This window comes from Miniopterus schreibersii (genome assembly GCF_964146895.1).
Source record: "Miniopterus schreibersii genome assembly, chromosome: 3".
NCBI classification, from domain to species: Eukaryota; Metazoa; Chordata; class Mammalia; order Chiroptera; family Miniopteridae; genus Miniopterus; species Miniopterus schreibersii.
In genome coordinates, this window is record NC_138103.1 from 89,993,021 (window position 1) to 90,010,551 (window position 17,531).

Below are 17,531 nucleotides of genomic sequence, written 5' to 3' on the forward strand. Positions count from 1 at the left end.
ATTTCCTAAAGAATACCCAATGTGCTGTATAGTCACCGAAACCCATATGTAAAAAACCATAAAAACAGGTATATTTTCATTAGCTCACTCACTCAATCGTTCAACTTGGAGTTCGTAAATCTCTAAGTGGGACATCACCACCCTTCTGGGAGTATTAATGTTAATGTCTGTTCTTTTTCTCCCACCTTTTTTCCACTTGTAAAGATCATAAAGACTATGAAACAGACAAACCGATTCAGGGCTCCTGACCTGTTTCAGGCTCCACAGAGAAATAGGGCTGCCCCTGAAGGATGCTGTAAATGACTCTGGCGCTGTTCCCGTAGGAAGGGTCATCCGCATCTGTAGCTGTGACTTGCACCACAGAAGTACCTGAAGTATCCAAACTCAGCTTAGTTCTGCACAGTACCAGAAGGAGGAGCAAAAGCACTGGTTTTCATGGAAGACTTGAATGATTTGGGGCTTTAATAACGACCTCTTAAAGAAACAGTGACTGCGAGTTTACAATTTGTGTTGTTTTTCTATTTTAGATGAAAATGATATACAGAGTTATTACAGGAAAACTCTGGGTTCCATTACATATTTATGTAGCTGACAAGTGCATTTTTATGCATGCAATAGATAATGCTGGAGTGTATCAAATTATAAAAAATGCAGTCACTTTACAAATGCTCAGGTTTGATACTTAAATTCATTTTCACATAATAGATTTGTTTCATGTAAAGGGCATACCTAATCACAAAGGAGTAAGTATGCTCCTCTTTCCCCCTCTCCACTAATTAACTATAAAAATAATTAACATCTGCTCTAGAATACAATTTTATGAATAGATTAAAATTTAAATTTAGAAGCAATCCAAGATGATCCCATGTTCCATGAACTATTAAAAGCTATTTAATAAAGTTCAAGATATTTAGAAGGGCTTTATAATCAGGCAATTGGCAAAAGTCCTTGGGATTTAGTGAAGTAAATATTAAATAATAATCCCAGAACAATGCTTCTGAGAAATGCAGAGTTCAAAATTTGCTATCACAACTGTTACAAGAAAAAAAAATTGCTATTGTTTTATCGGTTTATATAACTTCTCCCACATCTGAGAAAAGAATCTATTTTACTAAATCCAAACATATATCTCTAAAACTATTTTCATTGTTTTCTGTTTAATTTTTTATAATCCTCTACTTTATAAGAAATTTAGTACAGTCTATGTAAAATAATCGGATAATCTCCTTAATTCCATCATTCATTTTGTCAAGATAATCCAGACAAACTATGCAAATGACTAGAGTATATATGCAGGGACTCTATATTATATCTATGTCCTAAATGTACTTATATTTGGGGTCAGAATACTACAGAGCTATTATCCAAATTCATGTGACAAAAAATTATATTTTCATAGTTTTCTACTGAGTTAAATGGTATTTTCTTGGCTTTTTGAGGAAAATACTTATTTGTATTGTAAGATTTACAAATATGTAGGAAGTAAAAAATGCATTGATTTTTTTTCTGACTCTTATCCTAACTGGGGATATTAAGTATGTATTTTCCGTAGGGAATCAAAGGTGTTTTTCAATGAATTGGTCAAAATATTTTAAGAATTTCCCGACGTTTTAATACTTTTGGAATACCATCTGAAATCTTGTAAATAACTTACCTACGACGGACATTTCAGGAACACTAGCTGTATAAATTTCCTCTGGGAATGTTGGCTCATTGTCATTGATATCATGGATTTTGATCACAAACTCAGACTCTGGTTCTACTGGCCTCAGAGTTCTTCTGTTAATAGCTTGTGCGCGTAGAGTATAAAAGGCCTTTTCTTCCCTATCAATTCTTCTTGTGGCGTGAATGTCACCTGTTTTTTCATCAATAATAAAAAGAGTACCAGCTCCGTCTCCAGATAAAATATATTTGAGTGATCCATCTCCTTTATCTTGGTCTGAATGAAGCTAGGGGGAATAGAAAAGAGTATATCCATGATAATGTCTGAAGGTATGTAATGCTGAAAGAATGCAAACGGTCTCTCTTGTCCTATCACTGAATAATCTTAGTTTTTGAAATGAGAGTTGAATAAGTATGAACACACTCATCCATGTACTGCAAACAATAGGACTAGCCTTTCGCATATTAGGTTGATTTTTATTCTAAATGGAAAAAAGCAATAAAAATAAACTAACCACAGCTCCCCCCTTTGCTTTGCTTTGCTTAGTAAATAACCGTTTTCATAGGCAAATAACTCCTGGCAAACAAATAAGTCATCAGTCTTGGCTTGCTGGTGTAAACATTGCTTCTCTCATTTTTTTCTGTGAGTGGAAAATTCTTTGGCTCTCATGTTATGCAGGAAATTCATCTCCTATAAACTTATTAGTTATTGCATTTCCATTTGGGGAATTTGTGGTATCTGAAGAGTGGTAAGACAGGCAAAGTCGTGTGAGACATAGCTCCTCTGTTAGAAACACCATGCATCGTTATGGGTTCATATAAAAGTGACTGCCCTACAAATATCTGTGGGGCTCAGAGCAAGAATACAAATACCTGTCCATGTAACACTTGTCTATATATTTTAAAGTTATAAATTGAGTTAATAAACTATAAAATAAAATATGTTGTATCTAGCCTCCCACCTTGTCAAATCTATGTTCTTAACAACCTCTAACAAAAATTCTGTGCAAGAACAAGGCAATGCAGGGCAAGTCTTTTTCTCGCACCCTTGCCGATGCTCCCAACACTTACCTTTCAGAATCAAGTCATCATGTCAGAGAGTTTTGCTTGCCTTCAAGTAGACATCTCAACCCAGTACACACACTACTTTAATGCAAATAACAGCCCGGGGAGCCCAAGTGTCCTGGCAAAGCCCATCTTGCTCTTTTAAGGGATACCCATTACGCCAACTTTCAGAGTTAAGGGTGCATATAACAGTGGGTGAGTCTGGCCTTAAGGCGGCATACCTGAGAAAAGAGATCCTCCTTGGACCTAGAAGCAAGCTCAGGGATGTTTAAGTAGGAAATAATGGGTCCCAAGAATCTCAAGTGCTGTCTGCAAATGGATATTTGGGTTTTAGATGTAAATATCCATGGCTCCCATGGAATTCTTACCCGAAGAAAGGAACAGAGCATGACTTTGTAAAACACAATAATTATTCATTTCTCTTTAATTGTATCATCTTACCAATAAACACTGTTTATGCTAGGATCACAGTTTGATGACTTGCAATAAACAAGTATACTTTTTAATGTTTTAATTTTGATTTTTTATCAGGTAATATAAAAACAATATGTAGATTATCTAAATTTCTATAAAGCATTTATAATAACTTAGACATCATCGTGAACATGTTTGTTTAAATATTCATATAAAATGTAGTAATAAATTGGATAGGCAAACTGACCTGTAGCTTAGAGAATTAAAAATTGGAGATTAGGCGCTCCCTCCATGAAGCATATCTGCACTTGCACTTCCCAGCCCCCCTCCCAGGTTCATTACCATTACACTCCTCACTCCCAAGCTCCAAGGGCCCTTCCTTTATCTCTATATCTTGTTTCCTAAACCCATTTCCTCTACGAATTACTTCTTCTAACTCTGTGACTTTCCAAATAAATGTTTTCATAAAAACAAAAAATACTATATTTTTCAATTACGCAAAAACTATAGACATATTAACCTAAATAGGTTTGATTTTTGCTCTTTAGATGACTTATATCAACACATATTTTCATCTAATTAAGTGTAAACATATCAAACTGATTATTTTCTATTTAAAATTAAAATAGAATTTTGTTTCTTTATTTAAAAATTTCCTTAATGGGAGCTTATGCCAATGAACGTAACTGTAAAAACATTTTTATACAAACATCAAAACTGTTTAAATGAAATAAGTATTTTCAAACATACATGCATAATATAATGCATTAGTAGTATTGTGGGGTATAAAAAAGCAGTCTGTTTTTTAGTTAATAGTTTGCAGTAATTAGCATTTAGCCACCAAATTTGGATCAGACTCCCTTTTTCTTTTTTTCTGGACAAATAACTCATTCTTACAGACATCATGGATTAAAAAAAACCCCAAGTGGATATGCACCTTGAGAGAAAGATAACAAAGTAAGGAGACAATTTTTTGTTGTATTTTTCTCCATCCATAAACAAGCAAGGTTGAGAAGCTCAAGAAACATTCACTTTTGACTAAAAAGCTCTCAGAAGTAACTAATGACTGTGTTGTCTAGAGAAACACTCTCAAAAAGTCAAAAGATTGATGCTTTTTAGTAATTGAAATTGTACATAGTTGCCGGGCAACTTCCCAATTATATGGACGTGAACAACAGTGGTAATTTTCCAAATGGCAGCGATAAGCATTGCCTATTTCCTACTCTGTCTGGGAATCAAAATAACTCAAGAAAAAAATTATTGATAGTATCAATCAGCTGATCAGATAAAGTTGTGGTTTGTAGTAGACATAGACAGTTATGTTTATTGTCTCATTGTTCAACAAGTTTAATTCAGAAATATTTCCTCTCATAAGGATCAGGTACTTCTAAAAGTAAATCAACAATTCCATTTTAGTTCTATGGGAGATTTGAACACTGTGTGTGATGAAATTCACAGGACAACCCATAAACTACCCCACAAAAATGAATGAGGGTCTCCTCAAGTATTTAACACCTAAATTATTGATAAAGAATGAGACAAGGTTTAAACTTTGGAGATTTTCTTGCATTTTACAAGTTTCACATCTCCTGGGAAACACTGGGTGACTATAGAACATAGATTCGGAGTAGAAAGGGAATAAGACATGATGGGCGTCATTAACACCAATTCTGCTATTTTATTCAGTTAGTCATGGACAAGAGTTGCTAGTATTGGTAAGATTTTAATGTTAAATAATGCTCCGCTTTGGAATATGAATCACAGCAGGATTTTTGCCTTCCCTTACACTACAGAGAGTGAAAATTAAATCTCACCTCCTGGGAGCTTCTGTTGGATTAGAAAATTGAACATGGTATCAGGGAATCAAAAAGATGAGGAGAGGAAGTTGGACTGTGGTTTTGAGAATCAGAAATAAAAGGATTTCTACCTTCTCATAATTAAGAGAAATAAATTAGACCTATGCATTTATAAGTTTTGGCCGAAAGATGCAAACATTTTTTTGGAACCATCGGCACTTACATAAAAGAAAAATGCCTTTTCTTATAGAGGGAGACACCCATCACTAAAGCTGGGGTTAGTCTGCCTAACCCCACCCCACAGCTGCCTTCTTAAATTTCTTTTTATTACTTTAATTACTTCTTCCTTTGCATACTTTTTCCACCCTCTCTCCCTCTTTTCTAGTGTGTTGATAGAACTTTATTTCACATTTCCACTCATTTGCCGAGTAATTATCAGGCGAATGTTAGTAGTAAGAACTGTAGCTTTCTTGTTACCCTTTGCTTTTATATTTGGATGTTACTTATCCACCCTTGCATTTATTGAACATTTAACTGAATAAAATCAGTTGTTTCTGTTACTGAGGAGTGGGATTATGGATTATGTGTCAAATACCTTACAGCATCTGCTTGGAAATAACTTTTATATTGATTTGACCTTGTGCTATTTTATTATGTGAAGCATTAAGTTTTCTTTAAACAGAGAAAAATGTCAGATTATTGAGGCTTTAGTTCCTGGGTAACACCTGTTCTTAGGTGTGAAACATTTGCGCCACAAATCTTTAAGAAGAATTTTATGTTAATGCTGACCTTTTCTTTCCTGGAGGAAAACCTATTAAAAATTCACAACCTGCTATGATCCTTGTAAATTCACAAGCAGATAAAGGACATGGTAAAGTACATGACAATTAATGAAAATAGAACAACCAGTGCTGTGCTGCACATTTAAAAGTCACTTTCTTAGTATTTAACTTTTTTTATTTAGATGTGGTTAATTATAACTCACTGCTTATATTGAGCAGTTTAATAATTAAAACTAAACGACCTATTGAATTTAAAGGCATATTTTAAGTACATATTTTAAGGCATAATTCAATGAAAGTTTGATCATTTGAAATGTGGCGGGCTTCTGATAATTTTACATTTCATGTAAAGTATTCATCTTAAGATATTTGTCTAAAACAAATTTTATAACCTAAAAGTGTTCTTGTGGTTTATGTAGTTTAAGGCCCTCTTTGAATTTTTTTTTTTTTTTTAATTTTTAGACAAAAGGAAGAAACTGAGAGAGAGATAATAGATTTTTTACGTCACAGAAGCTAAAGTAAGATTACACTTCAGGAGAGGTACTATGTTGGTGGAAACTTTACCTCTTGATTACCAGTTCATTTTTATTTTTCAGTTCCTCACATTAAATTAGAAACTATTAAAATCTATTTATGAAGTACAGGAAATTTATGTTATTTGTTACACAAAGGATAACCTATTCAAAATGTTACGTTATATTTTCACCGTGTCCGGAAGAAAAATGAAGAGCAAGTTTTAAAAATGAAAAACCGTATCTGTCAATTCTGCCTGTAAAAGTTTGATTACTAGTTCAGAACTTATATTGTTGTGTACTCTTTTTTATTTTTTTAATCCTCACCTGAGGATATTTTTTCCATTGCTCTTTCAGAGAGAGTGGGAGGGAGAGCGTGAGAGAATCATCGATGTGAGAGAGACGCATCGAGTGGTTGCCTCCCTCTTGAGCCCTGACCAGGAAGAGCCTGCAACCGAGGTACGTGCCCTTGGCCTGAATCACCTGGGACCCTTCCGTCCGTGGGCTGACGCCCTATCCACTGAGCCAAACCGGCTGGGCCGTTGTGTATTTTTTCTCATTCACAATATTTATACCTTTTGGATATTGGTAACTGTTGGTATTTGCTTATATTTCAAAAATGGATGAACACACAACAACCCCAAATCTATGGGACACAGCAAAAGCAGTCCTAAGAGGGAAGTTCATAGTCCTAGAGGCCTACCTCAAAAAGCAAGAAAAATTTTTAGTAAACTATCTAACCCCACAACTTAAAGAATTAGAAAGCTCCCCTGTGAAGTCGTCTGGACCAGGGCTTTTGTTCGCTGGGAGTTTTTTTATTTTATTACTGCTTCGATTTCATCAGTTGTTAGTAGCTATTAGCCTATTTAGGTTTTCTGATTCTTCCTGATTCAGTTTTACATGATTTCACATGCGGAATTTAATAAACAAAGTAACTGATGAACAAAATAGATCCAGAGACACAGAAGCATGGGGCAGACTGATGAATCTCAGTGGGAATGGGGAGGTGAGGGAGTGAGTGAGGAGAGATTAATCAAAGAACTTATATGCATAACCTATGGATACAGACATTGGTATGGGGAAGGCCTGGGGGTGGGGTGGATATGGGGTGGAAGGGATCAATGGAGGAGAAAGGCAGGATATCTGTAGTACTTTCAACAATAAAGATAAATTTAAAAAAAATGGATGGCCTGGCTGGGCATGGCTCAGCGGTTGAGCGTTGACCTGGGATCCAGGCAATTAGGGTTCGATTCCTGGTCGGGGCACATGCCCGGGTTGCGGGCTGCAGCCGATCAATGACTCTCTCATTGATGTTTCTATCTCTCTCTCTCCCTCTACTTTCCTATCTCTGAAGTCAATAAAGATATATTAAAAATAAAATAAAATAAAATAAAATATAAAATAAAATAAAATAAATGTTTAAAAAAAAAAATTTAAAAAAATGGATAGACCTGGAGATTATTATGCTAATTGAAATAAGCCAGTCAGAGAAAGACAAGTACCATATGATCTCACTTATATGTGGAATCTAATGAACAAAATAAGCTGATGAACAAAACAGAAACAGAGGCATGGGTCCATGGATCCATAGAACAGACTGATAGATGGCAGAGGGGAGAGGGGACTAGATGAAAGAAGCTGAAGGGATGAAAAACATGTATGCATAACCCATAGACACAGACAACAGTGTGGTAATGGCCAGAGGGAAGGGGAAGCAGGGGCTGGGCAGAGGTGGGCAAAGATGGGTATGGAATGGGGACATCTGTAATAGTGTTAACAATAATAAAGTTAAAAACTAAGAAAATGTTGTAGAAAAATTAGGATTATGTTAGTAGGATTATATTGTAATTAAGTGGTTGGACTAGTTCTCTGAAGGATAAATTTTGATGAATGCATCACAATGACTATACCATTCATTCTCTGATTTAACAATTTCTCATTTTTGCGTGTGTGTTCATTAACTTAAAAAATTTTAGAAATTGTTAAATAGATTGGCTAATGCACAGTTATAGTTTTATGCTTGCTGTTCTTCCAAAGAGCCAATAAATTATGTATTTGTTTTTTTAAAAAAACAGATTGTGGCAAATATGCTATGCTATTCTGGTAGCATCATCATTAGCATTTTTCTCTTACTGCTCTAGTGAGTAAGATAACATCAGATGGGAAAAAAGGCATTAAATGAAGTAACTTTAAATTTACATCCAATAAAGAATATTAGTGAAGATGGCCCAGTATCAGGAAGTGGCTGAAAGCATGTTAAAGCATGTAAACACCATCTGGTCAGAAATAAATAAGTAGTTACTCATTTTGTTGAGACTGGAGGGGCAAGGAAAAAGGAGTGGGAAATCTTAAAATGGAGTATATGAAGCTTACAGAGAAGACTGGAGATTATTTTCATATTAAAAATATAGAAAAATACAAACTAAATTTTATGAATCCAAATGAAACCGATTTTTTTCCTTCAAAAATAGAAATGAGGAGAAATAAAGCTTCACAATGGAATGGATTATAAAAACAATATGATAATTTAAAAATAACCCATAAATATAATTTATTTTTTTAACTTTGTTTTTATTGCTGAAAGTATTACAGATGTTCTCATTGTCCGCTCCTTTGCCCATTTCTGCCAGCCTCCCTCCCCACCCTGCTTCCCTCTGGCCATCACCATGTATATAGTTTAGACTGATAAATACATTTCTGATTACTACTTCAATTTCATCAACTGTTATTAGCTTATTCAGGTTTTTTGATTATTCCTGATTCAGTTTTACATGATCTCACTCATATATGGAATATAATAAACAAAATAGTCTGAGGAACAAAATAGATCCAGAGACACAGAACCACGGAACAGACTGAGGGATCTCAGTGGAAAGGCAGGCGTGGGGGAGTGGGTGGGGAGAGATTAATCAAAGAACTTATATGCATATGTGCATAACACACGGACACAGACAATAGTGTGATGAAGGCCTTGGGGCGGTGGATGCTGGGTGGAGGGGATCAATGGGGGATAAAAGGGGGGAATATATGTAATACTTTCAATAATAAAGATAAATAAATACATTTCTAAACACTTTCATTCTGGGACCAGAGGAAAGCACAGAGGATTAAATGATGGATGGACAATGATGTCTATATGGCTTGGGGTTTGGCATAAAAATTAAGTGATTTATTTTCCACATTTGAGAGGGTTCTCTAAAGATCTCCTCCAAAAGAAAAAACCCTTAGCAGGATCTGGATTCAATACCTAGGGATTCCTCTTCTCATTTAATCTTACAAGAGTGCAGCCAGTTAGAAATTGGCCTTTTTTTATGGGCCACCCTGACTGGTGAGGCCAATCTGGGATTGTCCTAAAGTACTGGGGGATCTCTTTGAAGACACCTGGGATTACTTAAGACCCTATAACAGGTCAGATTTCTTTAGAGAGAGTGCTATAAAACTCAAGGAACTGCTGCTGATTCACATCTTGAAGTGTCTCAAGAAGGGTACATTTCTTTGCTAGTACTATAAAGACACCAAGATTACATTGAAGACATTTATTTAAGTTTTTCATAGACATAGTTTTTACAGGGCATTATCTGCTTCAAGACCTTAAATAGTATATATAATAGACAGTAAAAACATTATTATTTTTAATGATTAATTTATCCTTTCTAAAGATAATGGGAAAATATTTTAGAAAAGGTTTATACTCTTCTAGAAGCCTGGCATTTTCCTTCTTACAGTTTTGAAAATCACTAAATTATACAAAATATCCCCTTGGGGTGTGAAAATGACATTGCACCTGTATACCTATTTTCCCCCATAACTTCAAGAAGTCTTCTGAAGCATATTTAATTTAAAATATAGAAATATATATAAATACATGTCAAAAAAGTTGAGTAAATGCAAAATATTTAAAGCCAAGAGATTTATTTGATTAATAAGGTAAAAGAAATGAGAGAAGAAAAAATAACAAATGATCACCTCTTTTCTATGGGCTACAGAGGCAGCTGAAAATTTTTCTTCCTTCCCTTTTGCCAAGAGAGGTATGGTGATAGGAAATGGGAAAGGGGAGAGGGCTGGGGATAGGGATTTATTGAAGGAGCTTATTTAAATAAGTATTTTTTGAACTAGACTGAACTAAATTGAAGAGAGTGATGAGAATTCTAAGTGTGGTATTTTAGGACGTAGAACTTTTAGAGATTTTTGCAAAAGACGCAGTGTTTGAAGCTGTTGAGTTTCAAAGGCTTATAAAGGCGCTTTTATCTTGAAAGTTATGCAGTGACAAGTACATCCGTGGATGCCCAGTGGAGAAGGACCGGCAGCCGCCTGTTCTCTCTACGGGTTACGGTCAAGGTGGAGGGAAATTAAAATAAGTTTGGATCTTTACACTTATCGTATTTTTTGAGGCACTGACTGAAATGAGAATCTAAAATAGGGATAGGAACACTATACTAGAAAAAAAATTGCACGTGTATGTGTGTGTCTGTGTGTAAAATCAATGGTCCATGTAGTACCAGGAGGTTCAACTATGCTCTGAAATACAGCCATAAACCACTAAATTAAAGAAAAAAAAAATCCCTAGTCTTGGTTGACTATGTTTTGTCATACAGAACAAAAAAAACACCAAAAAAACTCTTGAGAAATCAGGTAAATGTCCTTGTCAAGAAAGGAGACTGTTCATTTGGCTGAGATAGTCATATCTTCATCAGATTGTGAAATCTATTCCCCAAATTTACCAGACAATATCATGCCTCTATAACTTGTGTCCTTCCCCACTATCTTGATTTACCCACCCTGCAAATTCTTACTCATCTATAAAGTTCTTATTTATGCCTTGTATCCTATATGAAGCACTTTTCCAAACTCTTCTGAAAGGCTAAATTGATGTCTCTTCCCTTTCTAATTAGTGTTTGTATGAACAGGTATATATACATAGAATTCTAATTTGTTTATTTGTATGAATATGTATATATACACATAATTTTTATAACTCCTATACAAACTTTGAACTATTATTTTTATGTCTTTATAGAGCTACAAATATATTTATTTTGAGGATCAGAACCAAGTGTGCTATTCTTCTGGACTCCTAACATTTCACACTACACAACACATACTTTTTTATTTGTGGGAGGAATGGACATCAAAAAATCAAATACCACAGGCATGAGAAATAAAGAGTTCATTTTGTGCTATGTCTTTTAAAAAGCTGAAAATTCTGGATGGAGCAAAATGGAGTTAGAAGTCCATAATGAAAAATGGAAATTGATCACTCTACATTGTAAGTATAAATGTATGTAAAAGCAATAATTCTTCATATTGAAAAAGATTGGGGCTGCAAGTTAGGTGGAAATTTCAGTCAACTACAAGACTGAATCAGTAAAATATGATATCTACAAAAATTACTGGGGTACACATTTAAATTTTTAGTAGTAGCCAGGGATAGAAATGTAAATCTAAATTTGTCTCTGAAACTATATGATAAGTCATTGTAGACATTTGTAATTTATCTTAAACGTAGGATAAGGTAGTGAGGTAATAACAGCAGAAAAACATTCCCACCAACAACATATAGAACAGCCAGATAGATTACCAAAAAAAAAAAGATTCTTTTTATAAAAATGTCCTACATTTTTCCATTTTCTTAGAAAATTTAATTTAATTATTCTAAAGTTCTTTACTCTTCTGTGATTTATTTCTTGTTACCCCAGAGAGTGATGCTCTATTTATTAAATGAGATTCTTCTTTTTTTGTGCTGTGGGATTTTCTAAAGTGTTAGTGACATTTTGTGATTCTTTTAAATTTGTGTAAAAGGTTCATTAGAGGATTAAATGACTTTTCTCTTTCCTTACAAGCCTGACCAATACGTGAGCATGAGGACTGCATGCTGTTCAACTAGGATTGTCAAGCAGTCCATAAGTAGTGCATTATGGCAGCTGAGAGGTTGGCTTGCCACACTTCCATAGATTTGGCCACTAAAGACACAATGAGCCCAAATAGATTGAGACGGTTCACTAGGCTGAGCAGAGCAGACAGCCTAAGCTTCATGTTTGTATCAGTTTCCCTTGCTCCCCAAGTCCCAAGGGAGTCATGCAGCATCACAGATCCACTGTACATATGAGTCAGCGTCCCTGCTGAGAGACACTGAGCTCAGGAACCCCCACGGGAATTTCTAGCATTATCTTTAATTCTCTGGAATGTAAGCAAACCTTCACGTGGATTTTACTATCCTGGAATACCGCTGGATAGTCAGCTAGTTTCTATTTGTACTATTCTGGAATATAAATTAATCTAAGCAAACTGGCGGTTAATACCTAGATGTGAAAAAATATGCGAAATTTATGAGAAGTTATCTTCCAACAAGAATAAGTCTATCTGAATTGAGAACTTTCAAATAAATTACACAAACAGGAAATGGGAAGGTAATGAGGTCCCATGTCCACGATAATGCACAGATATCACTGGTATTAGTGATACCCAATTTGAGAGCCATAATCTCTTCTAGGAAGACATTTGATTGAATGCTTTGCTTGTACTATTAGTAGAGATGTAGGTAGGAGGTAGGTAGGAGAAGCCAATCAAAGCAGCTGATTGTTGAGGAGGTATTGATCCCAATAACCAATGAGTCCAAATTGAAGTTGAAATTCATACTCACTTCCATCTCAGCTTTCTCCTATAATACTCTCATTTTCTACTTCTGATCTGGCTGTTGGCATAGCTATGATAAAATGTTCATAATTTTTGTTCATCTGAAATCTCACCAGTTCCCTGTGCTTCTAATCTATACCATCTATATCTATATCTATATCTATCTATATGTAATTTAATTTTCTTCTTTTTCAGGTGAAAAAGGAATAAACAAGAGTTATTAGTCTACCATGTTGAAGGAAACAGGTCTTTAAAAAGAAAGATGCAATTGTACTAAATCAATTTGAAACTGTAGCTCTAACTGTTCTCCAAATAATTGTGGTTTAATTTAAATTATTAAATAAAATATACTGAATGTTGTGTTAATTTTCATTTTTTGCTACACAATGTCCAAATTTCAAGGACATTTAAAATCTATAGAATGCAATTATTTTAAGCTGAATGGATAAGAAAACAAGACCCAAACATATGCTGTCTACAGGAGACTCACCTGAGAGCAAAAGACTCACACAGGGTAAGAGTGAAGGGATAAAATAAAATATTCCATGCAAATAGAAAGGAAAAGAAAGCTGGACAAAATAGGCTTCAAAATAAAGACCATAACAAGAGACAAAGATGGTCACTACATAATACTAAAGGGATCAATCCAACAGGAAGAAATAACCCTTATAAACATTTATGCACCCAATATAAGAGCACCTAAATATATAATAAATTTCTTGGGGGACTTTAAGGGGAGATTGACAGCAACACAATCATAGTGGGGGACTTTAACACCCCACTGTCAGCATTGGACAAATCTTCAAGACAAAAAATCATCAGGGAAACACAATCCTTAAATGACTCACTAGACCTAATGGATTTAATTGAAATTTACAGAACATTTCATCCCAAAGCAGCAGAATACACATTCTTCTCAAGTGCACATGGAACATTCTCAAAAATAGGCCACATGTTAGGGCACAAGGCAAGTCTCTACAAATACAAGAAGAATGAAATCATATCAAGCATCTTCTTGGATCACAATGCCATGAAACTAGAAATCAACCACTATAAAAAAACTCAAAAATATTCAAACACATAGAGGCTAAATAGCATGCTATTAAACAATGAATGGGTTACCAATGAGATCAAAGAAGAAATAAAACACTTCATGGGGAAAAAAAATGAATAGACAACAACCCAAAATCTATGAGATACAGTGAAAGCAGTCCTGAGAGGAAAATTCATAGCATTACAGGCCTATCAAGAAACAAGAAAAAGATCTAATGAACCATCTAACCCAACAACTAAAAGAACTAGAATGAGAACAGCAAGTAAAGGCCCAAGGAAGTAGAAGGAAGAAAATAATAAATATCAGAGCAAAAATTAATGACAGAGAGACTAAAAAAAAGTACAAAAAATCAATGAAACCAAGAGCTGGTTCTTTGAAAAGATAAATAAGATTGATGCACCTTTAGCTAGACTCACTAAGAAACAAAAAGAGAGGACCCAAATAAATAAAATCAGAACTGAAAGAGGCGATATAACAACAGACCCAACAGAAATACAAAGGATTGTAAGAAAATACTCTGAGCAACTATATGCCAACAAATTGGACAACATGGGTGAAATGGACAAATTCCTAGAAAAATACAACCTTCCAAAGCTGAATCAAGACGAGGCAGAGACCCTGAATAAGTCAATAACAACTAATGAAATTGAAGCAGTAATAAAAAAACTCCCAGCAAACAAAAGTCCTGGACCAGATGGATTTATAGGCGAGTTTTACCAAACATTCAAAGAAGGGTTAACACCTATTCTATTCAAACTATTCCAGAAAATTCAAGAGGAGAGAAAACTCCCAAACTCTTTTTATGAAGGCAGTATCATCCTAATCCCAAAACCAGATAAAGACACGACAAAGAAAGAAAATTACAAGCCAATATCCCTGATGAATATAGATGTTAAAATCCTCACTAAAATACTAGCAAACCGGAGACAAGAGTATCCAATGGAGTAAAGACAGTCTTTTCAATAAGAGGTTCTGGGAAAATTGGACAGGTACCTGCAAAAAAATGAAACTAGACCACCAACTTTTACCATACACAAAAATAAACTCAAAATGGATAAAAGACTTAAATGTAAGTCACGAAACCATAAAAATCCTGGAAGAAAACATAGGCAGTAAAATCATGGACATCCCACCTAGTGGACTTTTCATTGATGCATCTCCTAGGGCAAGAGAAACAAAAGAAAAACATATGGAACTACATCAAACTAAAAAGCTTCTGCACAGCAAAAGAAAACAGCCTCAAAATACAAAGGAATCCCACGGTCTGGGAAAACATATTTTCCAAAGATGTATCTGATAAGGGCTAATCTCCAAAGTGTACAAAGAACTTATACTACTCAGCAAGAGGAAGATAAACAACCCAATTAAGAAATGGGCAAAGGATCTGAATAGACACTTCTCCAAAGACATACGGATGGCCAAGAGACACATGAGAAATTCCTCAACGCTGCTAATCATCAGAGAGATGCAGATTAAAACCACAATGAGCTATCACTTCACACCTGTCAGAACGGCTGCCATCAACAAATCAACAAACGACACATGCTGGTGAGGGTGTGGAGACAGGGGAACCCTGGTACACTGCTGGTGGGGATGCAGACAGGTGCAGCCACTATGGAAAACAGTATGGAGGATCCTCAAAAAGTTAAAAATGGAGCTTCCATTTGACCCAGTGATCCCACTTCTAGGAATGTATCCTAAGAATCCTGAAACATTAATCAGAAAGAACTTATGCACCCCGATGTTCATAGCAGCACAGTTTACATTAGCTAAGATCTGGAAACAGCCCAAGTGCCCATCAGTAGGTGAGTGGATAAAAAAGCTGTGGGACATTTACACCATGGAATACTACGCAGCTGTAAAGAAGAAGAATCTCATACCCTTTGGGACAGTATGGATGGACCTGGAGAATATTATGCTGAATGAAATAAGCCAGGCAGAGAAAGACAAACATCACATGATCTCGCTTATACGTGGAATCTAAAGAACTTAATAAACTGACGAACAGAAGAGATTCAATGACATGGAAGCATAGATGCGACTGAGGAATGTCAGAGGGATGGAGGAGGGCGGGTGGGTGGAGGGGGAGAGAGTAACCAAAGAACTTATATGCATATATACACAACCCAAGGACATGGACAATGGTGGGGAGAGGGACTGGGGATGGGGATGGGACAGGGTGAAATGGGTCATTGGGGAGAAAAAGGGACATCTGTAATATCTTAAACAAAAATAAAATTAAGAAAAAATAAAAAATAAAGACATTTTCAGGCCAAAAAAAAAAAAGAATATAATTATTTTATATGGTTAATTCAAAGGCCTTCTTTAGTACAGCATAGGAAATATAGTCAATATTGTAATAACTATATGTGGTGCCAGGTGGGTACTAGAAATACCAAGGGGGGACACTATGTAAAGCGTATGATTGTCTAACCACGATGCTGTACACCTGAAACTCATATAAAATAATACTGAATGTAAACTATAAGTGAAAAAAATTTAAAAATTAAAAAAGAAAAGAAAACTAAAACAAAAAGGAAAGCTCAACAAAAAATCACTTTCTTTATAAGGTTTAATTAAAATTACTAAGTCTTAAACTCTATCCTTACTAAAAGATCTATCAATGGTACCTTTACCACTAATGATTAAACAAACTTTTTGAATTAACCGTTAAATGGTAATTGCTTGTGTGATTTTTAAAAATTTAATGGTGATACAACTGCAAAAACTGATTTAAAATAACAAAATATCTAATACACTTATAATAGAGACCAATGTATGACAGTATGTATGACAACCTATAATAGGGGGAATTAATTACGCATAACATTCTTTTTATTATTACATGTTTACAATTATTACACATTGATTTGTTTTCTAGAGAGAGTCACAAAAATAATTTTACATATACTCTCACATGTTTGAAATAATTTTTAAAAGTTGGTAAATTTTAATCTCAAGATTTTTCATGTTTCTCCTTAAATATTCTGACTATAAATTATATTTAAAGTTACTGTTTTCAAGTTTGCTTAGGCCACCTCATTTCCTTTGCCTAAATTCTATGAAAAATGTTAATGTAGATATGTGGTGGTGATGTGATGAGGGGGGATAGATCACTTCCAATGTCAGTACTATATTCTACAATTTGAAAACAGATAAAAGTGGGGTTATTAAAATCCATTCGTTTTTTATTTTAAGTTTATTTTTTTACACTTCAATTTAAATACTTCCTATTTACCACTGATATCACCCTGACAATTTTTTAAGTTGACATTTTCTGGGTTTTTCTGCATTATGTGTAATTTGACTTTATTGCTAACTACAAAAGGCTTGATATTTTTATTCTGTTTTAATCCCCTTAAAATTAGTCTTATTTTCCTTTTTGTCATTTTCAAATTATTTCTACTCCGTGTTTAGTAAAATAGAATCAATTGCTGCTTGAAAAACAGAGTTCAATATATTTCCATATAATTTCACGCTTAATTTCATTTGGGATCCTCTTCACATGAAAATAAAGACAACACACCATTAAAATGCAATAGCTTAATTTCATTTTTCAGCTAAATTGTTTTCTTGCATCCTTTAGTCATTAGTCAAAGGAGAAGAAAATGAG

The 17,531-nt window shown here is 34.6% G+C and overlaps 1 protein-coding gene across 3 annotated transcripts in view; it reads right to left on the reverse strand.

Moving 5' to 3' along the window:
• Positions 1-17,531, reverse strand: part of CDH10 (cadherin 10) — a 126,741-nt gene that overhangs the window by 39,482 nt on the left and 69,728 nt on the right. For 2 of the 3 annotated variants that reach the window (XM_081132220.1, XM_081132221.1), the window contains exons 3-4: positions 1,655-1,949; positions 250-369 (exon numbers count right to left, since the gene is read on the reverse strand). In XM_081132220.1, coding sequence (XP_080988346.1) covers positions 250-369; positions 1,655-1,949 — 415 coding nt within the window. The remainder of the gene's footprint in view (positions 1-249; positions 370-1,654; positions 1,950-17,531) is intronic. The other variant, XM_081132222.1, reaches the window with a different exon arrangement.